At 56.8% G+C, this 23,676-nt stretch overlaps 2 protein-coding genes across 2 annotated transcripts; both read left to right on the forward strand.

The window, feature by feature from the left end:
* The first annotated feature begins 1,756 nt into the window (after window positions 1-1,756).
* On the forward strand, window positions 1,757-17,256 carry LOC135994693 (arf-GAP with SH3 domain, ANK repeat and PH domain-containing protein 2-like). Its single transcript, XM_065645477.1, has 21 exons — window positions 1,757-1,882; window positions 2,182-2,254; window positions 2,721-2,809; window positions 3,944-4,030; window positions 4,250-4,350; window positions 5,444-5,513; window positions 5,973-6,060; window positions 6,531-6,579; window positions 6,931-7,094; window positions 7,316-7,449; window positions 8,120-8,211; window positions 10,061-10,238; window positions 11,125-11,210; window positions 11,547-11,662; window positions 13,355-13,422; window positions 13,890-13,997; window positions 14,131-14,335; window positions 14,951-15,127; window positions 16,052-16,197; window positions 16,860-16,982; window positions 17,185-17,256. Exons 1-21 carry the CDS (start codon window positions 1,772-1,774, stop codon window positions 17,254-17,256), a joined length of 2,337 nt encoding a protein of 778 aa, XP_065501549.1. The 5' UTR covers window positions 1,757-1,771.
* Window positions 17,257-18,516: 1,260 nt separating this feature from the next.
* Window positions 18,517-22,813, forward strand: LOC135994698 (CMP-N-acetylneuraminate-beta-galactosamide-alpha-2,3-sialyltransferase 2-like). The gene is made up of 7 exons (XM_065645485.1): window positions 18,517-18,589; window positions 20,580-20,846; window positions 21,115-21,305; window positions 21,591-21,770; window positions 22,179-22,224; window positions 22,410-22,529; window positions 22,646-22,813. The coding sequence occupies exons 2-7, from the start codon at window positions 20,592-20,594 to the stop codon at window positions 22,811-22,813; spliced, it is 960 nt and encodes a 319-aa protein (XP_065501557.1). The 5' UTR covers window positions 18,517-18,589; window positions 20,580-20,591.
* Window positions 22,814-23,676: the final 863 nt, after the last annotated feature.

Raw genomic sequence — 23,676 nt, forward strand, 5'->3', positions numbered from 1 at the left:
TTGTTAAGGATGATGTCAAGAAGATTTAGAACAAAGAAAACAGGCAGAGACGGAAAAAACCAGCTGCCTGCAAGGAGTCATGATTAGGCTAAAGATATTCCTAATGGGATCCAACAGGAATCAGAGGCTGACCTGAATCAGTTTGACATTTTCATTAGAGTGGAGACAAATGCAAGATCTGCCCTGACAGGTTCTGCCTTGACATAAATGGAATCATAGAATCGTTTCGGTTGGAAGAGACCCTCAGGATCATTGAGTCCAACCATAACCTAACCTAACTTTAGCACTAAACCATGTCCCTGACAGCCTCGTCTAAATGCTTTTTAAACCCCTCCAGGGATGGTGACTCCAGCACTGCCCTGGGCAGCCTGTTCCAGTGCCCGACAGCCCTTTGGGGAAGAAATTGTTCCCCAGATCCAACCTCAACCTCCCCTGGCGCAACTTGAGGCCGTTTCCTCTGGTCCTGGCGCTTGTTCCTGGGGAGCAGAGCCCGACCCCCCCTGGCTCCAAGCTCCTTTCAGGCAGTTCAGAGATCAGAAGGTCTCCCCTCAACTCCTGTTCTCCGGGCTGAACCCCCAGCTCCCTCAGCCGCTCCTTAAGAATAAAGAAATAAAGAAATTAAATAATAGAAATAAAAATTAGAAATAAAATAGATATAGATATATAAAATAGAAATAAAAGAAATAAAGGAATTTCACCTCGGAGGACAGAGAAGCGTTGGGACAGGGACCCAGAAAGGCTGTGGGATTTCCATCCTTGGGTTTTTTGACATCTGCCTGCACAAAGCCTGCTCTGAATTCAGTGTTGTCCCTGCCTTGAGCAGGAGGTTGGATCAGAGACCTCCTGACGACCCCTCCAACCTGATTTATTGTGTCTTTGACACAGAGGTTTGCAGAGCAATCAGTGGTGAGAACACGGCACAACATGGGTGATCTGAGTAAATGCATTTAATGGACAAATGCAGATGAACATACCAAGATGGTAACCACTGGAGAGAAGCTAAAGTCATGCAAAGTAAATGGGAAACAAATGACAGCTTTTTAGCAGCAAGACTAATTCACCTTTAAATGAATACCCAGGGAAGGATGAGGTTGTGCTGGTGTTGTCAGGTTCTGATGTCTTTCTGAGTGGCATTTTGGTTAAACCCAACATTCTGGCTTCATCAGGTGAGAACCCGGTTGGTAATTTCTGGGTCATGCATGTCTGAGAAATTCCTCCTGCCCTTAAAATTGCGAGTCTGAGAAAGGCGTTATTGCTGGGTGCTGCTGTGCACATGCCTATGTGATGCACATATGCATGATGTATATTTTGGAGCCTCTGTGTGTTTGCGTGTGTGTGCAAGCATGTACCCGTGAGTGAACCTGCATCTGTGAGCACTTGTCTGCTGTGCACTGAGGAGAGGCGAGGACCTTCCTGGGGAAGGACACTCCTGTAGACAGCCGTGTCCTGGGTCTGCAAGGGCCCTTATGCAAGGGTGACCCAACGGGAACGCAGTACGCTGAGGATGAGGAAGGCTCTGCCCTGGTTGTAGTCATTAAATGGTGCCTTTGGATCTTCCCAGAAGCTCAAGAAGCCCTTTGAGAAGGCCTGCAAAGACTATGAGTGCAAACTCTAAGTCTTCAGGCTCCCTCACCCCAAGGCCTGGATTTGGAAGCTGTTTTTTCTCTGCCTTCACTGGTGAGCAGTCAGATGGAGCCTTTCACGTGTCTCTCCTCCTTCCTTGAGCGCCAAGATCGAGAAGGAGAAGCGTGAGCTGGCCGAGCATCATGGCATGGTGTGGAGTGAGGTGAGCCGGGAGGAGATCACCCAAGAGGTGGAGAAGGAGCGCAGGACCTTCCAGTTGAACATGTGTGAGATAAGGACAGGAACCATCCTGTGCCACGTGGAGTGTTGTCAGAGCTGCTGACTCGACATCCAAGGGATGAATTTCCCTTCCATTGGTGCACGGCATCCATGCCACAGCCCCAGCAGAGCGGGGTCTGGAGCGGCCAGACATCAGCAGTGACTCTCACGGTGGCGTTTCCCACTTGCCCCCCGACCTGGGATTGTTTCAAAGCAGCCAGGACTGCCAGGATGGGCCACAGCACACTGGGAGGTGGGGGCGGTGGTGTCATCAAATAGTGCAGAAAGGGCTTTTCTCTCTAAGCTACAAATTAATCCCCTGTGTCCTTTTCCCTTCAGCATCTAATCAAAGTGAATGAGATTAAAACCAAGGAAGGGATTGACCTGCTGCAAAACCACATTAAGCACTGCAGCTCAAGTTCAAGTAAGAGCGACCGGTGACCTGTCCACACGCCCTTTCTCTCCAGAAGGGCTGGTTGTAGAGGGGACCTGGGGGTGGATTAACTTGCAGGACCTGGGTTCCTGCAGTTGGCTTTGCCTGTTCTGTAATGTGGCACAAGTCCTCTTCTCCTGGAGGGTGGAGGCAAGAGTCTCAATGGAGTGTGTTTCCTCTCTTTATTCCAACATTTTCGTAGGGCAGTGTAAACCAGAAATATGGGATGCAAAGCAAACAGAATGCTGAGCACTCTCCATGAACTTAACTGCCTCCAAATCTTTCTAAAATACATTTCTTAAGAAAGACTTTTCCAACTATAAAGCGAAAGTGCTGCCTGCTGAAGGCATGATGGCCTCTGAGGCAGGAGCTCGCAGGAGCCCAGGAACTGGGGGCTTCACAGGTGGTGCTAAGAGCAGGATTTCAGGACATGCCCTTATGTTAGACTCTTCTCTCAGTTTTGTCCAGGAATGTTTAAACACGATGGTAAAACTTAATAAGTTTACAGAGAAGCTCATCCTGGAGCTGCAGAGCGTGAGTATTCATCTGCAGTGAGGTGTGGCGAGCGGGAGGCAGCTGGAGAGCAGGGACGTCTTCCCCGGGGCCTCCTCTTCCTCTGCAGCAGCACAGCTGAGCACTTTGGCAGCTATTCACATCTATTAACTGTTATTTCCTGATCCTCTGATGCACAGTGGCCCATGGAGGGGTGAAACGCAGCCATCACTATGAGAGGGAAAAATTGTGATGCCATACCCCGGGGCAGACAGTAGGAAGAACAAGCATAAACATGGGTACAAAGGAGACACTAACATATTCATCTGCCAAAACCCTAGCTGCTCTGTGGACTTCCAGATTTCTCATTTGTGCTCTTGTCTTGCCATGCCTGTTGCTGCCAACTTAAGCTCTTAATGCCTTTCCTTGGGGGCTTCGTTAGCTGTAGGGGCAGGTCATGTAAGCCTTGTGAACTTCAGCTATTGTCGGTTTCCCAGCATTTCTAGACCTCAGTTCCAGTTTGCTTGGGCTTGTTCATCCTTCTCCACACCTCCTTGCAAGCCAAGATTTGCAGAGGTTTGAGTTATGGTCCCCATCCCGTTGCTGTGTCAACATCACTTGTACTCGTCTCTCCTGGTCCTGCAGTGCGTGTGTCGTCTGAGCGTCTACTGGTTTTTTTTGAATTAATCTCCTTTCGGGGTGTTACCTGTTGTTCCATAATTTGTAATCACTCATATTAAAATTCATTATGTAAACAACAAAAAGAGGGGAGGTGCCACCCCAGAGCAGGGTAACAGAGCACAGCAAGCAGCACCTTATGGATCCCCCATGCAGACAAAGCTCCAGGCTTCGCTTCAGGGCCACAGTCATGTGCGAAGGTCCATCAACATTTTGATGGCTTGGAGGCTTTTAAATTACTTTAACTACTAACACTACCAAGGGAAAAAAGAAAGCAACCACCACAGTGACCCTCAAGCTGTTGATTGTTTTTACACTGCGGAGAGCAGCAGCCTCCCCCGCTAGGAATGGGGCTCGGTGCATGCCACGAATGTGGGGCGGTGATGAGGGCAGAGGGTGGCGTGGGGACACCTCCGCTGTGCCTGGGATGAGGGGGATGCTGCGGCAGGAGCCTCCTGCTGCCATCTCAGCAGCTCACTGTGCGCCAGCACATTTCAGATGAAGATCAGGCAGGAGGAAGAGAAGCAGCAGCTTTGTTCCCTCCGGGATCAGCTGAAAACAGCGTTGCGCCTGGAGCAGAAAGAGGTAAAATCTGATCTTTGTGTGGGAAAGCCGGGTGGTGTCCGCACAGGGCAAGGCATGGCGGCTGCTTACATAGTGCCTGCCTGCCGTGCAGAAAGCCGCGGGGTTTCTGGTGAGCTCTGGGGGAGCACAGGGTCCGCGGCAGTCCCGTGAGGACATGCTGTTGGTTGCCAGTGGTATAGATGGGGTAGGGCCTTGCTGCTCTTTCTCTCCTTCTGCCAGGACCCTGGGAACAAGCAGGCAGGGTACAACATGCACCAGCTGCAGGGGACCAAGCAGTACGGCACTGAGAAGTCAGGGACTCTCTTGAAGAAAAGCGATGGGTAAGTTGGGATCCAGCATGGCCCTTTCAGTTGTGCTTTGGTGAGCTGGGGCCAGAGCAGGGCTCATCCAGATCAGCCTCCTCTTCCTGGGGTGGCCACAAGGCAGGGGAACAGGACAAGCACACATGAAGGGTGCTCGACACTGTCCCGGCCTCCAACAGCTTTCAACACAGAGCTGCAGGAGCTTGTGTCCGTCATTTAGCTCTGAGAGCATTCCTCTCCCGTGAAGCTGCACAATATCCCCTCAGGCCCTGTGAGCACTGGGGTCAAGGACCCATCCACCCACCACAGAAAGCCAGAACCAGCTCCCCATCTTTCCTTCCAATGGGGATCCCACCACCTTCACCCAACACCCCAAGCTCTTGTGCTGGGAGGGCTGGCGCTTCTCCCGCTCCATCCTTCCTGGTGGGAGACACTCAGAGGGAACCAGCATCCGTCCTGTGCCCCTCTGCCAGGAGCCAGGCCCTGGAAAGCGCTCCACTGCCTTTGCAAGGAGGATCATCTCCCACTGGTGCATGGGAGGATGCTTGCTGGGAATCACAGGGCTCCTGCATTGGGAGACTTCCACACCTGGAAAGGCCTGTGAAGGGTCCTAGAAAAACCTGAAACTGGACTGAAAATCATGAACTGGGGCTCAGGAGTCTCCGTCACTGCAGACTGAAGTTTTGGGTGTGTCTCTTCCCGCTTTCTCCCATGTTGTGGTCCGCCCTGACTGGCGGGCCCAGGACAGCCAGCCTGGGAGCAGCCTGGAGGTGATGGTCCTGGATGTTTGCTGAGGGCTTCTGCAAAGGGCTGCATGCTCTGCTGGCTGGTTCTGATGCCCCGATTGATGCCCTGCACCTGAATCACCTCCACAGCGACTGTGCTGCCTGTCTGTACAAGTCTGTCTTATGCCATATGATGTGTCCTTCTTAGCCCAGAACAGACGAAGAGCAACAGACCCTGTCTGTGCCAGCCCAGCTGACATGCATGATGAGAGCTGAAGCCCCGTGCTGTCTTGCACGGCTCTTGCATTTGCCAGTGCTGCGCTGTGTTGCATGTATGCTCCTCCGCAGGTGTGTGTCCTCTCAGCTCACCCTCCACTCATTTCCAGGTTGAGAAAAGTCTGGCAGAAGAGGAAATGCACCATCAGCAATGGCTATCTGACCGTCTCTCACAGCACGGTAGGAACCACTTCTTCCACTCTGCTCTGCTTCTGCCTGGGAGCTGCTGCACATCCCCACAGTGTCCACAGAGTCTACCACTGCCCCACACCGTGGTGGCTTCCTGGGGCTCTTCAGAGCCCTCATGCCTGCTGCTTGCCCTGCTGGGCTGCCCTGGTGTGGGAGGTCTTCTGTTGAGACTCAAGTCCCTGCAACCCCAGAGAACAACCCCAGAGTGTATACAAACACAGGAGGTCCTCACGTGCCTGTGTGCATGGAGGGGCATGAGCCCAGGGACCTGGCTCCAAGCATGGGGTGGCTGTTGGGAAAGAAAAGGTCCATGTTGCTATTTCTTGTATTGATCCTGAGAGTGGAGCCAAAGACAAAGCGCTGGGCACAAGGCAGATCTGCCTCCAGAGCCAGGCAGTGCTCATCACTGCTGCTCCACAGCCCTCTGATGCCTCTCCATTCTGCTTGTAGCTCAACCGCCCACCAGCCAAGCTGAATTTACTGACCTGCCAGGTGAAGCCCAACACAGATGACAAGAAGTGCTTCGATCTGGTTTCCCGTGAGTGCTGGCGCCCGCCCTGTGGTTCCTCTGGGAAGGGCCTGGAGAGGAGACAGAGGTTTGGACAGGGCAAGGATGAGAGGAATCTCTGCAGCTTTGGGCTAACTTGGGGGGATTACCCTGGGGAAACCGTGCCAGGAGGCAGCTCTGCTCGGGAGCAGTGATACACATGCAGGCTGCGAGATGGGCAGCCCTGCCACGGGGCAGCGTGGGGTGTGTGGGGACCACACAACCGTAGTTCCCGGGCTGCAGCTCAGCTGACACCAGCACCCCTGGTACAGAAGCAAGTCCATGGGGTGCACTGGGGAGGGGCTGAGTGAGATGGAGGCGACTGTCACCCCAGCTGCCCGGGCTGGAGATTGCTCCCAGCTCTGCTGAGCTCAGCTCAGGTGTGTTGTGCCCTGCTGTGAGCCTGGCAGGTGAGGCGGTTGAGTGGGGTGTCTAGAGGAGACCGGCTCTGTGTGTTTCAGACAACCGCACATACCGCTTCCTGGCAGAGGATGAGCAGGACTGTGTCATGTAAGTACGGAAAAAAATACTCCTCTGGCTGCTGATGAGGAGCCAGCGATTTGGCTAATTGAGCAGTGCACCACAGCACCCTGTTCACTGCCTTTCCCATCCTGACTGTGTCCCAGTCACGCCGGGCGGGCTGGCTGGCCACAAGCAGGACATGGAGCATGATGGAGGCTCCTGGCACCCAGTTTGCTGCTGGGGTCCTGTGCAGGACCTGTGTGTGTGGCGGCTGTTGGCAGGCTGGGGCAGAGCGGGATGTCCCTGCAGCGGTGGGATGAGCCCCACTGCTCTCCTTGCCCTGCAGCCTGAGCACGGCTGCAGGGGACCCAATGCTTAAGCCGCTCTCTGCCCATGCAGCTGGGTGTCTGTCCTCAGCAACAGCAAGGAGGAGGCGCTGAACGTGGCCTTCAGCAAGGCACAGGGTGGAGGGGAGAGCAGCCAGGAGGAGCTGACCCAGGCCATCATCCAGGAGGTCAGGGGCATGCCCGGGAACAGGGAGTGCTGCGACTGCTCGGCCCCAGGTGAGAACCAGCCCACGGCTGTGGTGCTGCCATGTTTCCTCCTCCTGGACAAGCAGAGCTCTGCCCTGCCCTTCATGGCATCCAGCTCCCGGAAACCTGCAGCCACCTGGTGTCTTGCCTTTCCATCTGTCCTGCCGTGGGGCTTGTGCCCTGGGGTGGTGGGGGCCGACGGGGAGGAGAGGCAGGAGATGTGCATGAGCCTGGCAGTCTCGTCTCTACAGATCCCACTTGGCTCTCCATTAACCTGGGCATCCTGATCTGCATTGAGTGCTCTGGGATTCATAGAGAGATAGGTGCAAATCTCTCCCGCATCCAGTCGCTGTCCCTGGACAAGCTGGCAACCTCTGAATTGCTGGTAGGACGCTGCTGGTGTGCTCTGCCCTCAAGCCTCCCCCGGCTTCTCCAGTGCCTTCCTGAAACTAAGTTAATCCAATGGCTTTTTCACCTGTCAAACTGACCCATACCCACATGTAATTCCCAGGGTTCAGTGGTTATTGTGGCAGGAATTATCATCTTCAGGGAGGAGAGGAGTGAGTCATTTTGCTGTTGCTGTGTCACCCATCTCCCTCAGTCCCCTCTCCCCATCTGTGTCCCCTGGTGCTGGGGAGCTGTGGGGCAGAGTTGAGATGAACTGGGCTACAGCAGAGTGTGGGGTGGGCAGGGGGGGAAGGCTTTGCATGGGGCTGTTTTAGGGCCATGGTGCTCCAGGTGCTGATGGGTTTGGTAGGGCTGTGCTTGCAGCTGGTGGGGATCAGGGCAGGGGTGGGAGCGGTTGAGAGGGATCATTGCTGGCCCAGATCCCAGCCCAGGGGCTGGCTCTGGGGTTGGTTCCACTGCTGGAGTTGGGACATCTCAGCAGTAGGAGTCAGGGCAGAGTGTCCAGTCATTGGGAATATACATCCTGGTACCCCTTGGACATCCCCTTGATACCTGGTCAGGAACTCAGCCTGGAGCTCCCTCTACTGCTGCCACGCATGCAGAGCTGCTGCGTGTCCCATGTCACTTCTGGCTTGTCTGTTTTGCAGGTGGTGAAGAATATTGGCAACTCTGGCTTCAATGGCATCATGGAAGCGAATCTCCCCAGCTTTTCCCTGAAGCCCACAGAGCACAGTGACATGTGAGTTGCTCTGCCAGAACTGTTTTTTGTGGGAGGTTATATACAGGACCCTCACCCACGGGCACACGCTCTATGGTCCTGTGTGCTGCCCGCATTGACGCATCGCACTGCCAGATCCCCTCCCCAGATCGTAGCTTCTCTTTAGAAGAAATTTCTTCGGGCTCAGCGGGAAAGGTTTGATAAAGGAGAGACAAAGAGTGAGGAAGAGCCAGCAGGAGAGCTCAAGGATTAGCCTGGAGGTCACGACAAGGGTTGAGGAATTGGTACTGGAAAGGCAGTGACAAGAAGAGAAATGTAAAAAGCCAAGTGAAGCTGCCAAGCATGACGTCCCTGGCTGCACATCAACAGGGCAGGGAAGGGCGGGAGGGTGGAGTGAGATGGGGACAGGGACTGCTGTGGTGCAGAATGGTTCACTGTGTCCAGTGGCGGAGTCCCAGGGTCTGTGGGATCAGCTGGATCAGCAAAGATCCGCTGAGGAGGCGGGAACGCCCATCCTTCATCCTGGAGCACCTCAGCCTCCAGCCTCTGGAGAGGACACGAGGGGGCTCAGATGTGTGGCTGGTACCAGAAATAGCTGGCGGATGCTCCAGGGCTTAGTGCCTTAAATCTGGGGTGCGGCAGAACTCCTGGGGGAAACTTATAGCTGGGGAACTTATTGTCAGGGGCCAGGGGGACTTTCAGGGGGCTGTAGGGTGGGCAGACCAGGCACGATTAGGTTCCATTAAAGGAGTGTAAGTCCTGACTAGGACACCGTTTAGGCAGTGTGGACTTACCCTGCAGTGTACAGGTGGATTAGGAACTGCACTGGGCAGGGGGAGAGCAGCAAAGAGCTGGGAGAGCAGGAAAACATAATGGAAACAGTGTGGTCAAGATCCAAGTTGCCAGATCCACCCTTCCACCTGCATGCTGGGGAAACTGAAACTGCACAAAATTAATAATTCTGCTCTTCCCCAATGGCCTTTTCTGTTTGGAGCACTTGTTTGCCCCTAGGGCATCTGCAGCCACCCCAGATCCTCTGGCTCTCCACTGCTTCTTGACCTCTCCAGGGGGAGAGTCCCAGCTTACTCAGCCAGCCCTTGTCTGGAAGCTGTTCCTGACCCATGGATACTCTCAGCCAGTTCATGCCATGTGGTGTTTCCCAGTCCTTGGGCTTTCTGCTCGTTCCTCTAATTCTCCCAGTCAGGGAGCTGAGCCCAGTACTGAACTGTGAGGGCAGAGGAGTCTGAAAGGCAAAGGATGGGTCAGGGCTGTGGAGGAAGGGAGGGGAAAAGAGAGCAGAAAACACCTCCAGGACTGTCTATAAATCCCCAGTGCACACCTGAGCATCTCCTAATGGGAAGGGTGGAGGAGTCAGGGTTCCTCATCATGGAGCAGAGGCGATGGAGGATGTTCTGGAAAGCGATGGTGCCAGGGAGAGGAGGAGAGGCACCGACCCTGCTCCGTCCGTCCCAGCACCAGGGCTTGGAGTGCTGGGTGAAGGTGGTGGGATCCCCATTGGAAGGAAAGATGGGGAGCTGGTTCTGGTTTTCCATGGTGGGTACAGGGTCTTCATCCCCAGCCATGGTAGTGCTCATGATTTATATGCATAGAAGTCAAGTTCTCATTTAATTATGTAACTGCAGGAGAGGAAGCTTTAAGAAAACCACAGTGTTTTGTAAGAGTTATTGTGAACGCTGCTGCAGGGGAGTTTGGGGAATGTGACAGAGAGAGGAAAGGTTCTAAACTGTCTGGCAGGTGTGAAGGAGAGAGCAGGAAGTTGTCTGGGGCAGCAGGAGAGGAGGGGGTGGCCCTGGACTGCTCACTGGGTCACTCTGTGACCCCTAACTCCCATTTGGCTGGTCCTTGACAGGGCCTTGCGGAAAAGTTTTATCATTTCCAAGTATGTTGAGAAGAAATATGCCAAGAGGAGCCCTGCTGCTCAGTGCTCCAGCCTCCCAGAAGCCACCAAAGACAAGGACATATTTTCTTTGCTCCAAGCATATGCGCAGAATGTGGATTTGAGCGAGCCTGTGCTGGCACCTCTGCAGGTATGGCTACCTGTTCTGTGGGCCTGTATGGCAAACAGCCTGTCCAGAGGGGTCCCTATGCGTGGGAGGGGACAGAGTTTTCTCATGAAAAAAGAGCTTTCTGTGAGCTGGGAGCAACTGGCAGACACGAGCAGGGTGAGGAACGTAACAGCAGAGGGAGGTTTTCTGGCTGTGACCCCACAGCCCATCTCGTGCTGTGTGCGCCGGGGCCAGAAGTCACAAACACAGGCCCAGGGCTTTCCGAAGGCCAACTTGTAACTGAGATTTACTTGTAAACTTCTGAGTGGATTTTCTCAGGACATCCAAGTCTCACTGTGAGGTGAAAAAATCAGGGCAGCATTTTTTCCTGCAAAACTGCGGTGTAGGTCCTTGCTGGAAGTGCAAGAGGCGAGTGCAGCCCTAACCCTTGGAGCTGCAGGGACACCACCGTGCCACCCCCTTTGCCAGCAAGGACACAGCGGGTGCCCTCCAGAATAAAAGAGAAGGAGAAAAATGCTGCAGTGAGCAAGAAACTCCATCACTATGGGATGTGTTGGGACAAACTGGCAAGTGAGAAGCAGCTGCAGCAGCAGCTTTTGCACATTCCAGGGCTCTGGTGGGATCACAAACTCGTCAAAGTTCAGCCACTGGCCTGGGGAGACAAGTGACCTCTGCTTGCCTCAGTTCTTAAACATGAAAAGGGGCTGATTGATTATTCTTCATGAAGCCATGAGCCATGGCTATATGCATGTTAACTAGGTTCTCACCAGCCCTGATGGCCATGGCTCTGAAAGAGTCAAACCTGTTCACCTCTCAGGGATTTTAAATGTGTAAGGACAGTCCCAGAAGGACGGTGCTGCTATCTGTGGTGGTGGTGCACAGACACCTGCATTTTTCTTGGTTACAGGAACCTGGGGAGACCATTCTCCACCTGGCTGTGCTGTTGTCTGATCGAACCTCTTTACACATCGTCGATTTTCTTGTCTGGAACAGGTAAGCTCATGACACCCACTCAGCTTGTCATGGCTAAGCTGTGCTAGTGAAAGGTGCGAGGCTGAAGATCTTCTCCAAAATGTTCCCAAAAAAGAGAAATATCACCAGGGCAGGTCTCCCAGCAAACGTGCCTTGGGCTGGGCTTGGGGTAACTGCTCCTTGATCAGAGGGGCCTTGGGTTCCCTTGTCTCCTCTGGGTTGAGGTGTGACAGTGGTGGTGACCACCTCTTCTCCTGGCGAGGTGGGAAGAAGGACTCCTGTGCCAGCCCCAGGCAGAGTTTGCTGTGTCCGGAGCCCCTTCCCGGGGGCACTGACATTCTCCACTCTCTGCTGCAGCAGGAGCCTGGTGAAGCGGACGGCAGAGGGGAACACACCACTTCACTACAGCTGCTCTCACAACAAACCCGACTGTGTCAAACTGCTGCTGAAGGCCAAAGCCAACATTGCCATCAGTGAGTGGTCGCAGGACCCCCCCACCCAGTGCACACACAGGGTGTCTTCTCAGCTCTTCTCTGGAAACACCTCCTTAGCCCTGCTGAAGTGCTCTGCAGTGCTCGTCTGCGGCTGGGGAGAGATGGGATGATAACAGTGTTGGGTGGGGACCATGGCCACAGGGTGACAGCCTCAGCCCCAGGCTCTTCTCTGCATGTCAAGTGGGGTGCCCTGCTCTGATACTGCTCTTGGTTGGCTCTCCAGGGTCAGCGTTTCAGGGTGCATGTGGCTCTCCATGGGTGGGGTGACCACACCTCACAGGTTCCTGCTCTTGACAGCCTGGCTCAGAAGTGGTGGCTTTGCTCTCCAGCTCGGAGCAGGGGATGCTCTTCTCTGCTCCCCAGGGAGGAACCAGTTTGCTCTGGGGTGCTCCTGACCCCAGGGAGCTCATTCATGCCTCTGCTCTGTCTCACTTGTCCCCCTTCCCAGATGGGCAGCCACAGCACCTGCACAGCACTTAATTCATTTTCAAAGCCAATGCTATGATGCTGGAGAGCAGGTGGGTGGGCTGTCAAAACATTGGTTCAGAGACAGCGTATGCTGGTGCTCTGGAGCCTAGATCACAGCTCCAACCATTTATACAGCCCATGAATCTCCTCTTCACAACACGGAAGTGAGCTTTAAAACTAGGATCCTTGATGAAATGGGGGGGCAAAACTGTTTACACCATCAGGCACCAGCTGAGCTGGTCGATGTGTTGAGGCTTGCCTCCTGGGATGCTCCTGTTTCCCGCTTTGACCAGCGTGGTGGCTGCCCCTTGGAGGGCAGAGAGACCGTGGTGGGGTGGCAGGAGCTGGGTGTGTGTCCTCCAGTGATGTGGCAGCCCAGTTTCTTGCTGCCTTGGCCATACTGGTCACAGCCATTCCTGGCCTGTCGTTGCTGACTGCCACCGCTACCTCAAGCATCTGCAGTTCACAGAGCAGACCCTGCTGCTGGTCTGGGGATGCTCTGTGGTCCCTCAGAGTGCAGACCTCTTGCTGTTCCCTTTTCCCACCAACCCCCTTCCCTAGAGTCTCCCCAGCCCACCCTCCCCAGCCAGACCTGTGCTGCAGCTCTGCAAGGAGGAGTTTTGCACAAATAAGAAGGTTGCAGAATTACAGCACCACCATCACAGGTCCCACCCTCAGACCTCCCAGGAAGGAAGGAGTTTTAGTTTAAAGTGAAACTGAAGTAAAACAGTTGTCACTTGATCACACTTGCACTCATACCCCTGCTTGCAAGCATGGGGACCTGGGTGCCTGGGTGGTCTGTGTCTCCATCAGCCATTAGGACACATGTATTGGTTCTGCCCAAAGCTCCCTGCAGTGACACAGAGGACAAGGTGTGCTGGCTATGGAGTCCTCCTCTGGTTTTATAGCCTTTAGACTCTGGCAGTGATCGAGCTCTTCTGCCCCTCTATCCTGTCCTACCTGTGAGTCATCAGAATTTATTCATGCTCCTTCTCCTTGTCTGGGTGTCTCAGCTCCTTCTATTTTCTTCATCTTCCCACCACCATCTCTTAGTGGCCTGAGCCTCTGTTTTGGTCCAGGTTCAGGCTATCCCTTCTTCTAAGCTTGGTTGCCCCTACATGCCCCAAATGCAGCACTGCTCTTCAATTTGCTGAACACAGTGTGGGCTCGTGGAATTCAAGGCTGCGATTTCTCCCACCACAGCTAACAAAGCGGGAGAGACGGCCCTGGATGTTGCCAGGAGGATGAGACATTCCCTGTGTGAAGAGCTGGTAAGACTCTGTGTCTTGTCACCCCCCCGGTTTCGGGATATGTCCCAGTGACAGAGAGCAGTGGGTACCCACACCCATGTGGATGCGTCCTGTAGGGCCACCCGTACCCCTCGGCATCTGTAGCGCCAGGGTGGGATGCAGAGGAGGGTGCAGAGGGGTTGAGCAGGTGCTGGCCGTGCTGGTGTGGGGTCCTTCAGGGCAGAGCGGTTGGGGTCAGGCCAGGCAGAGGTCACACTGTGCCTGGGCAAGGGGACCTGGAGCTGTGCTGAGGCTGTGTGGGGTGAGCACATCTCCTCAGCAAATCCAAACTTTGCTTCTGCCATGTCCTGATTTGTGTGTTTGGAGACCTTTGCAACCCTCCTTGCTGCTGGGAAGCACGACTTGCAGACATTGTCCTGATGGGTGGGTGGTGAGAAATGGGGCAGGACAGGGCTGGTGGGTCCTTATGCAGCTCCTCTGTGCCCCAGCTGCTGCAGGCCCAGAGCAACAAGTTCAACCCTCATGTCCACGTGGAGTATGAGTGGCGGCTGGGCCACGATGACATGTATGAGAGTGATGAAGACCTGGATGTGAAGGTGAGGTCCTGACAGGCTCTGGCTTGGGGCCACACATACTGCCACTGCTCCCACTCCTAACACTTTGGAGTGGGCACTTGGGTACCTGCCTGGCCGTACCTGCTCTGTCTAACCCACAAAATCCCTTTCCCAGCTGGGTCCTGTGAAGAGGGCGTCTGCCTGTCCCCAGACCTGCTACCATCTCCCAGCTGCTGCCCCCAGGCCAGAGGCAGAAGGGACAATGCCCTGGGGTGGGTGGCCGGACACCTGCCTTCCCCCAGCCACCCACCTCTGCAGCCTGGACGTGCCACCAGCCCCCTCCTATGCCCCTCCAGTCCCGCCCCAGCGGGCAAAGCCAGGTGAGAGCCTACGGCAGCGGCTGCGGGGCTGCAGCCTGGCTCCATCGGCACAGGGTGGTCTGGGGGGGGGCTGGGCCCCCACGGGGCGTGAGGGGTTTTCTGGTGCCCCAGGGCTCCTCGAGGGACCAGGGCTGGCTTCTGCTGGCCCGTCTGTCCTGGTGCTGATCCCTGCTTTGAAGAGCAAGACAGCACATGGTTGCACTTGGAAATCCTATGCTGGATGCACTGTTCCCTCCCAAATGCTGCTGCTGTTGGGAGAGGCAGAGGAGCATGTCTTTAGAGACAGGGCTGGGAAGACAAAGCCACCAGCAGAAACAGCAGCAGCATCGCAGTTCTGCTCTGTAGCAAGACTGGCACCTACCTTCCTTGCCCAGGCTTCCCATGGTATGCCCCACATCCAAGAGTCCGCCCTGCTTTCTGGGAGACTCACCAGGTCCTACCTGACTTCACCTCTGCAATCTCAGCTCTGCTGCCAACCTGATGCATTTCTCAAGCCAGACCTGCAAGCAGAGAAAATCCCTGCCCATCTGTTTGTGCCCAGCCTCTCCTGGAGCTTTGCCCCAGGAGCTCACCAGCTTGCTGCTGACCTCTGATCTGTTCTCCCTCTGTGTTTAGCTCCCCAGAGGGCATATTCACCCTTCCTCACCAGCTCGTCTGTCTTTGCTGAGGACACAAGAAGCAGGAGGGGCCCACCCCTACCTCTGAGCATCAAGCACAAGCACACATCTTCAGAGCCGGCACCATGGGTCCCGCTCAGCCCTGAGCAGCCCAGCCCGACCATCCTGGCTCCAGGTAACACAGGACAGGCTCTGGAGGGACAGGGAGCCAGAGCATGCTGGTGGGGAGGACCTGCTGCAGGTCTGCAGTCCACCACGCACACTAGGTCAGGTTGTCTGTGGCTTTGGCCAAGCCTTGTTCACCAACCAGGCCCGTGAGGCTACTTGCTTGGCTGTGGGGCTGGGAGAGCTGCGGGAGCTGCAGTGCTGGACAACGTGCCCAGAGCCGAGCACGAGGGGGGCTCCCCACACCCTGGCTGTTGGACACCAGTGCCTCCAGGGCAGGGTTATGCTGGGGTTTGCTGGGCTGTTGAAGATGCTGAGTTTGGAGATGGGAATAATCCCGTTCCTATCTTTCAGGCAGTGGATTTGTTTCCACGGGTGTCCTGTGGCAGAAAGATGCCCCACTCGCCACAGCCAGGCAGGGTGGCAGCCCGGGGGGCTGAGGCTGTGGGTTACACAACACAATCCTGTGATGGAGCGGTGAGCGCTGCCAGGAGCAGTCCCAGGTGCTCCAGGATGGAGATCTGGGCAGCTGGAGCCCCTGGGTGTCTCTAGGAACAGCCTCGCTCCAGCAGGGCTCAGCAGTGAGGGGAGCATGAGGGGATGGAGAGTGCCAAGCACACAACCCATGGCAGCCGAGTCCTTCCCCTGGTGCTGGCAGCTCGTGGGGCACCTTGGAGCTACACAGCCCATCTCCCAGTAACACACTTCTCACCCCAGCCTCCACTCTGTGTCCTTCCTGGCCACGTCCCCTTCGCCTGCTGCCCCTCTCCATCCCGTCCCCAGTTCCTCCCCTTTCCAGCTCCCAGACTGTTGGGTGCTTGTTGCCCACGCTGTACCGCGGAGGACAGCACTGCACTGTGTTGCCTGACAATGGTGCTTGCTGTTGTCCCTGCGTGATGAAAGGTGGGGGATGACCATCCTGATCCTGTCATAGGTGCCCTGAAAGCCACGGACCCCGTCTGCATGCCTGACCCCAGCAAAGTGGGACAGCCCGGCCCATACCAGTCCCTCCAGGAGCCAGATCCATGTCCTGGCCATGCCTGGGCTGGCCCACCTCTTCTTCCTCGGAGGAGCAGTTTGGTAGGTAGCCAGCGGCCAAGTTCAGCTCAGCTCCCACATCTGCCAGGACTTCTGCTGTGACTCCCTGGCCTTGACATCTCCCTGCTAGGTGCTGGGAATGCTATCAGAATCCCCATAGGGCTCCACTGCCTTTTGAGGGAAGCCTCATTCATGATATCGAGTTGTTGGCAGGTCAGAGCACAGTTTTGGACACGGACAAGGGTGCAGTGGCTACAATGGCCCTGCCTCTCTGTGCTCCAGAAGACACTCTTCTCCCCAAGGACACTGTGCAGAGGCAGAGCCCTTTCCTTAGGAGACCTCAGTTGGGTTGCCTGGCCTTGGGGTTGTGCAGACCAGCAGCACTGACTCCCTGCACAGAAGTGCCTTGAGAGAACTGGGACCCTGGCCAGTGCAGCTGCATGTGCTGCAGTCCTACGGCAGAGGAGCAGGTGGCCCTGGGAGGATGCTCCAGCAGAAGGGGATGTCTTCTGGTCCCCTGTCCCACCTAAACTCCCAGCAGGTGACCTGCCACCTCTGCCCTCCCTCTGCACAAGAAACCTCCCAGTCTTTCCTCCTTGCTCCCCACATCTTTGCCAGGGGCTCTGGGATTGAGACACTAGAGCTATTTCTGTTTGTGTCTGATGAAGCTAAGGAGGCCTGTCAATGCTCTCTCCTGCTCACAGAACAGGCTGCTGCTCCACAGAGTCCGTGCTCTCTATGACTGCGATGCTGACCGGGAAGATGAGCTGACGTTCCGCACAGGCGAGATCATTATGGTGTCTGACAAGGAGGACAGCAACTGGTGGGTGAGTGAACCCGTGTATGCTGACCAGCGCTGGGATGCACATGATCCCCTCTCCATCCACCTCTCACCTCTGCCCTGTGACTGTCGCACCCATTGTCATCTCCTGCTCTGCATCTGTCTCTCCATCTTCCATCTTTTCCTTGGCAACCCTCAACACCCCTGTGCTGTGCTCACCACTCCTTTTCCTTCCTTTCTCCCCACAGAAAGGGTGGATTGAAGGACAGCCTCACAGGCAAGGTGTTTTCCCTGCTTCTTTCGTTCATGTGCTCAATTAGTAGGACCTGCTTCAATTCAAGAAGGAAGATCTGATCAGCTGCTTAAAATGCAATTCCCCGAACTCCTGACTGCACCAAGAGCTCCAGTGATGAGTGATGAGTGATGAGCAGGCTGTGAGCACCATCTCACCCGCTGCTACCTCCCTCAGCTCCACTGCCCCAGCATCCCTGCCTGTCTGTGCTGGGCTGTCCCAGGGAACACCTGCGCCAAGCAAACAGCGAAAACACAGCAACCTACGTGCTCCATGCAGGAACCAGCCCTGCAGCACCGCATGGTTCCATTCCCAGCTCCTGCCTCGCCCTGGCCACGCTGTGCCGTGGTGCTCCCTGCCTGGCTGGTGCTAACAGGATGGCAGAGCAGGGCAGTGCTGTGCCCCGCGGGGCTCTGGAGCTGCAGGTGACGCCGTGCTGGCATGTACGCCCCTGGGAAAGGGGCTCTGCTGAGGGCCAAGCACACCAGGAGCTTGGAAACGTGGAGCCAGCACCACCCCGAGCCTGCGCTGCCCCTAATTCACTGTGTGTGCCCTGTGGCAGATCAGGGCGTTGCTCCTTCCGTGCCTGTCCACCCAGCAATGGTGGAGAGCCCCTTGGAGCCCAGTGCCAATAAATACCTGCTCTTCAGTGCTCTATATTTCACAGGGCTGTTCTAGTTTGAGTTTCTAGGTCCTTCCTCTTTGCCAGTCTCTCTCAGTCACCAAACCCCTCACAGGCATCAGAACAAAGGAGGCTGACCTCCCCTTGGGTAAAATTACTCAGAGTTCAGCTGGCATGGCTTTTCTTCACTGACCGTGTTTTTTTCCAGCTGCTGAGGCACATTCCACATCCTTCCCCTGCCCTCACTCAGCCAAAATCACATCCCGGTGGGCAAAAGATACCAGCCGGTGATTTGCTGGATGCACGAGGCTGTGGACACCTCTGTGCTGCTGGTGTCAGTGGTGGCAGAAGTTGAGCTGCCCCACAGGACCCGTAGGGGCAGGAGGGTGGCTCCACTCCAGGCAGCTTCTCCCACCCTCAGAGGAACATTTAGGTGATGACTTTCCTGATTGAGCCCTGGGAACACAGCCAGGGCATCTGGCTCCGGCAGGACCAGTAGCCACTGTGGTACTGGGCTGTGTGGGAGGGATGTGCCGGGGTGGTGGGCACCGCCGGAGGAGGGCTGGCAGCCCTGCCCTCACCGCTGCTTGCCACGAGGCTCTGTTCTCCCCCACGTCATGGTGCAACACTTCCTCTTCCCCTGGCGGTAGTTGCGACTTGCAGCCAGCACTGAAGAGGCCACTGAGCCCAGGAGCATCAGATTCGCCTGACCCTGCTCAGCGGCGCTTCCTCCAAGGAGGTGAGGGGCCCTGGGGACAGCGGGCGGGGGACCAGGGGGTTGTGGCACCATGAAGGCCTTTTTCCTGGCTGTGGGGCTGGGGAACTTGTGGTGGTGTCCCTTGGGGCTGAGCAGGGATAGGGACAGGTCTGTGGGAAGTGGGTGCAGCCTGATACAGCAGCTGCAGGGCTGTGGCGCAGTGGCTTGTGGCTGATGGCGCTGGGCTGGGGAACCCCAAGGCGAGGGCATCTCTTGGTGTGGGGCTGGGGAGGTTTCAGCCGCTGTGGGGGTGCAGGTAGAGAGATTCCATCTGCAAGCAGGGGCTGCACATGGACACAGGCAGGGACACGGGGACGCTCAGCCCTGCCTGTCCAGAGCCCTGCCCTCCCAGGTGATGGGCGACTGCAAAAAGCTTTGTGAAATATTCACTGCACCGCCTGAGCCCCCTGGCTCTGGGCTTAACGGAGCCACTGGCGCTCGCCATGCAGCTGCCAGCCAGCTTGTCCCCCTCCATGGGCTGCAGCTTGAATAAACCCCGAGGCTCCACGAACACCCAATCCAAGCCCTGGGGACTGCTGGCTCCTGGCCTGACCAGCACGTCAGATGGATACTCTTTGCCTCCATCACGTCAAATGCTCATGGCTGCTGCAAGATAGCAAAAGATTAAGCCACGAGGATCTGCAGCTGCTGACAGGGCGACCATCAGGGGCCTTTGGGTTCCCCCCGAGCCTGCGGGGTGCAGAGCCGGCATTTTGTGGCCGCTTCCTGCTTGGGAACCGCCACATCTGTGTCTCCAGCGTGCTGGTGGTGGCTTGTTCGCACTTGCCTTCAAGAAGCAGTGATGGCTCTGTCACTTTTGGAAAGGGCAGGCTTGCAGGGGGCTGAGACCCCTGGGATTATCCAGCCCCCCCCAACATCTCCTGTCTCTGCTTGTTGCTCAGTCCCCGGGGAGCAGCAGCTTTGCTGTGAGGTGACGTCCTGCGGGTCGGAGTGGAGTGCAGCTGGGTGGAGCCCGCAGCGAGCAGGTGTGTCTGTGCTGCAAGAGCTGCAAACGGTTCACGAAGAGCAAAGAAGCCGGTGCTGATCCATGGCCCCACATCAGCACCCAGGGGACGGCGGAAGCACAGGGTGCTCCCGTGAGGACAGGAGGGGTTTCTCTCCTTCAGCTTTCCCAGTACAGAGGGCCACCCCCCCCAAACCTGCTACAGTCACTTCAGACGCTGGGATGGCAGCTGCCCCTGCATCCCTGTGCCTCACTCTTGCCTCGGCCCAGGGGAGCCAGATCCTGAGAGGCTCAGCACTTAGTGAGCTCCCTGAGGACGAGAGAACCCTTTTCCCTCTGACTTTATGTTTACATGGGTGCTTTTAGATGGAGAACAGAAATGTCACTTAAATATGGGTATTTATGAGAGGTTCATGCCTACAGATGGCAGTTTTAGTACCTCCTGCTCTTTCCTCCTGGCAATGGTGCAATGCCCTTGAAGATGCAAAACCCCAGGGCTGCTGGGGGAGGAGTGTCTCACTGGTTGCGCGGCGCCTGCGTGGGCTCGGCGGCGGCGGAGAGGCCGCGGGTTCCTCTGCCCAGCGGCTCCCTGGCAGAGCCGCGGGTGTGGGGAGCAGGCGGCTGGGCTGCCCGCGGCTGAGGAGCTGCTTTGCTGCCGCTGCAGAGCGGAGCTGTAGTTTGGCTCGTGGCCCCAGCGATAACGCTTTGCTGCTTGTTCATGAGTCCATTTGCAGCCCCTGAAAGTGTTGCAGGCAGGGAGCGGCTCCGCGTACAGCACACGCTGCCAGCCAGCCCTGCCCAGAGCTAAGGAACTGCGGCAGTGCCAGGAGCAGAGCACAGCACTAAAGCCATGGAGTGGTTTGAAAAGGAAATGCGTACCAGGCTGTTTCAGGTCCCTGCAGGGTTGGTGAGCAGCCAAGGGGTGTCCCGGGAGGCTGGGCAGGGAGGGTGGGTGGGAAGGGGTCCTGTGGTGCCAGTGTCACTGGTTTCTGTGACATCTCTCTGCAGGTGGCATGAAGGATGCTGTGCCGGAGGCGCATGCAGGTGCTGCTGGTCCTGTGCGGGTTGCTGGCCCTGTGGCAATGTCTCCGAGCCCCCACAGACAACCTCGGTCCCTTCCCTGGGGCTCCGTCCCTCCTCGACACCCCCGCTGCCCACTGCACTGCCGGTGCCAACAGCTCTGTGTGGTTCAACACCCGCTACGATGCGGCCATGGGGCCTCTGCTGACGGGCGCAGCCCACGAGCTCCCCCCCGACGTGGTGCGGTGGTGGCTGGTGAGTGGGGCGTGGGTGGGTGCATCTGTTTGCGGTGGGGCAGGGCCAAGGTGAAGTCCAACAGATGCGGCGGAGGATGAAGGGGGGCAGGAACCCCAGCTCACTAACCCCCACACCTCTTTGGTTTGTCCTGCACCCTTTTCCTAAAATCCCGTCAGGTTTTTCTGTGCCTTTCCTGGGGTTTTGCAGGGAGGAGTGGGGCTCTGCCCCCTTTGGGATTACTGGTGTGGGGGGCTGATGCTGCCTGTCGCTGTCCTCACTCCTCCAGACCCTGCAGGGTCACCCGAATGGCATCCAGCTCCAGGACATCATTCAGCAGCTCTTCACTGTCCTCCCAGCACCGACCAGTGACGCGTGGGACCCGTCTCGCTGCAGAACTTGTGCAGTGGTGGGGAACTCAGGGCGGCTAAAGGGCTCTGGCCACGGGCTGGAGATCGATGCCCATGACTGGGTGCTGAGGTGGGTGACCCGAAGGGACTTGGTGCCTGTCTCTCCGGGACTCTGGTGTGCAACAGCCCCAGCCGCCCTGTGAAATCTGCCAGCACAAGCCCTGTGAAGGCAGAGGGGCCGCTGGCCCAGCTCCCTGGAGCCCCTCACCCTGGGGCACACGCGGGGCCTGTGACACCCCTGACCCCTCTTTGCTGCCAGACAGGTTACTGGTGTCCCTGCCTGGTGGGACCAGCAGCCTGGGACTGGCACAGTGTCCACCTTCACTTTGGGATGTGCCTTCCTGCTGTCCCCTAGGATGAACAGAGCAAAGATTGCTGGCTTTGAGCTGGATGTTGGCATGAGAACAACCCACCACTTCATGTACCCGGAGAGCGCAGTGAACCTCGGGCCTGGTGTCCACCTCGTCCTCGTCCCCTTCAAGCCACTGGACCTGCAGTGGGTGGCCAGTGCCTTCTCCACCGGAGCGCTCACACGGTGCGTTGGCTTCAGGGGACAGCACCTCTTGCGCTGGAGACCCAGGGGATGATGTGGAGTGGTCCTGGGGACCCTGGTGCCACGCTGGGGCCCTGGCACCACGGGCCCGGTGGGATGTTGGGCCCCTGGGTGGGGTCCTGGCATCCCTCTACACCATAGTTTGGGGAAATGGGCACTGACCCATCCACGCAGGGCTCGGGCATCCTGCAGTCCCACAACCCCAGTGGGTGGGATGGTGGCTGTCCCCACTGTGGGGCCATGGGCTTGATGTGTCTCTTCTCAGAGCCAGGGGATGCTGCTGGGCCAGCCCAAGGGGCTGGGGGTGCCATGAGGCTGACACGGGCTCCGAAGGAGAGGCCGCGGCAGCAGGAGTGCCCCATGCTCACTGCTGTCCTCTGGCTTTTGCAGCACCTACGTGAGAGTGAAACAGTTCATCAAAGCTGACAGAAACAAGGTAGGGGCTCAACGGGCTCCAGCTCCCCCTGGGCCAAGACCGGGCTTGTTTACCAGTGGGCTGTGGGCAGAGCCGGAGGGCAGGGGCTGATGGCTGCGCTGGGGCTGATGGCTGCGCTGGGGCTGATGGCTGTGCTGGGGCGGCTGTCCTGTGCGCAGCTGATGGCTCCACCACTCCCCACTCAGGTGCTGATCCTGAGCCCAGCTTTCCTCAAGTACATCCACGACAATTGGATGCAGCGCCACGGGCGTTACCCCTCAACCGGCTTCACGGCGCTGCTCTTTGCCCTGCACACCTGCCAGCAGGTGAGTGCGGCCGCAGGACCGGGCGCTGCCACGTCACCAGCGCTGCCCCGCGTGTCTGTGCGGCCTTGGGCTGCCCGAGCACCCGTGCAGCAATGGCTCTCCCTGGGTGTGCGCAGGTCTCTGTGTTTGGCTTCGGAGCAGACAGTGAAGGGAACTGGCACCACTACTGGGAGAAAAACCGCTGGTCCGGAGCCTTTCGCAGGACGAGGGTCCACGACGCTGACATGGAATTCAGCCTCATCGAGAGACTGGCAGCCGAAGGCAGGATTTTATTCTACAAGTGATGCATTTCCAAGAATCCAAAGCCAGACCGTTAGCGCAGGAACTGGCAGACGCTGCGCGGCCAGCAGCTGCCCCAGCTCTTCAGCTTGCTTGTCCCCCAGCGCTGCTGCGTCCCTGGGCTCACAGACCCTGCGCTCCCAGGGTCTCCGTGCTGCTTGTGCTGCTGCCACGAGCTGGGCACTCTGGGTGCCAGGAGGTGACACGCTCCCGTGGCACCGAGGACGCTGCATTTGGCCGGACACAGGGTGGGCACAGCCCTGCCCGCGCTGGCCGGGAGAGAGGGACACGGTGGGGCTGGAGGTGGGTGTGTAGCCTGTGAGCTGCTGTGCGTGTCCCTGCGGTGGCCATAAAGCTGCTGGGTGACAGTGGTGGTGGCGACAGCAGCTGCTCAAGCGTGGCTGTCCACATGACGGAGCTGGTATTTCCACCCACTGGTGGCTTTTGGGGGAGGTTTGTAGTTGTTCTTTGGGCAGGGAGAGAAAGGCATCTTCCCTTCCTGTCTTTTTATAACTAAGGAAATATTAAAAAAATATATCAAAGAAGAGTAAAAAAGGAAAAAAATCAAGCATGCTAAGTCAGAAGACAACAGGATCAGGTACAGTTGAAATGACATTATGTTGAATAAACTTTGAAAACACATGGGGATCTGTTATTAAGATTTGCTTTACTTTTTGAGCCCTTACTGCTTTGGAAAGACAGCACAGTCTCATTCCCACCCTGCACACAAAGATTGCAGACCTGGCAGACTGAGCTCCCCAAAGGTTTTCTCCTCCAGAGCAGGCTTAGCAGGGTGTTTTTTCCTACTTTCAGTCACAAACATGAACCTCCCAAAATCAGACTCGGCTTTTCCATGGCTATTACTTGG

Source organism: Caloenas nicobarica, chromosome 15 (assembly GCF_036013445.1).
Source record: "Caloenas nicobarica isolate bCalNic1 chromosome 15, bCalNic1.hap1, whole genome shotgun sequence".
Classification (NCBI taxonomy): Eukaryota; Metazoa; Chordata; class Aves; order Columbiformes; family Columbidae; genus Caloenas; species Caloenas nicobarica.

What these genes read in the sequence shown, in the direction of transcription:
- LOC135994693 (XM_065645477.1), top strand. Translation starts at nt 1,772, where the DNA reads ATGGTGTGGAGTGAGGTGAGCCGGGAGGAGATCACCCAAGAGGTGGAG. An exon ending in CAGGAACCATCCTGTGCCAC is followed by an intron (nt 1,883 to 2,181) that starts GTGGAGTGTTGT and finishes TTTTCCCTTCAG; the next exon opens with CATCTAATCAAAGTGAATGA. An exon ending in GTGCTTCGATCTGGTTTCCC is followed by an intron (nt 6,061 to 6,530) that starts GTGAGTGCTGGC and finishes TGTGTGTTTCAG; the next exon opens with ACAACCGCACATACCGCTTC.
- LOC135994698 (XM_065645485.1), top strand. Translation starts at nt 20,592, where the DNA reads ATGCTGTGCCGGAGGCGCATGCAGGTGCTGCTGGTCCTGTGCGGGTTG. An exon ending in ACGTGGTGCGGTGGTGGCTG is followed by an intron (nt 20,847 to 21,114) that starts GTGAGTGGGGCG and finishes TCACTCCTCCAG; the next exon opens with ACCCTGCAGGGTCACCCGAA. An exon ending in TCAAAGCTGACAGAAACAAG is followed by an intron (nt 22,225 to 22,409) that starts GTAGGGGCTCAA and finishes CTCCCCACTCAG; the next exon opens with GTGCTGATCCTGAGCCCAGC.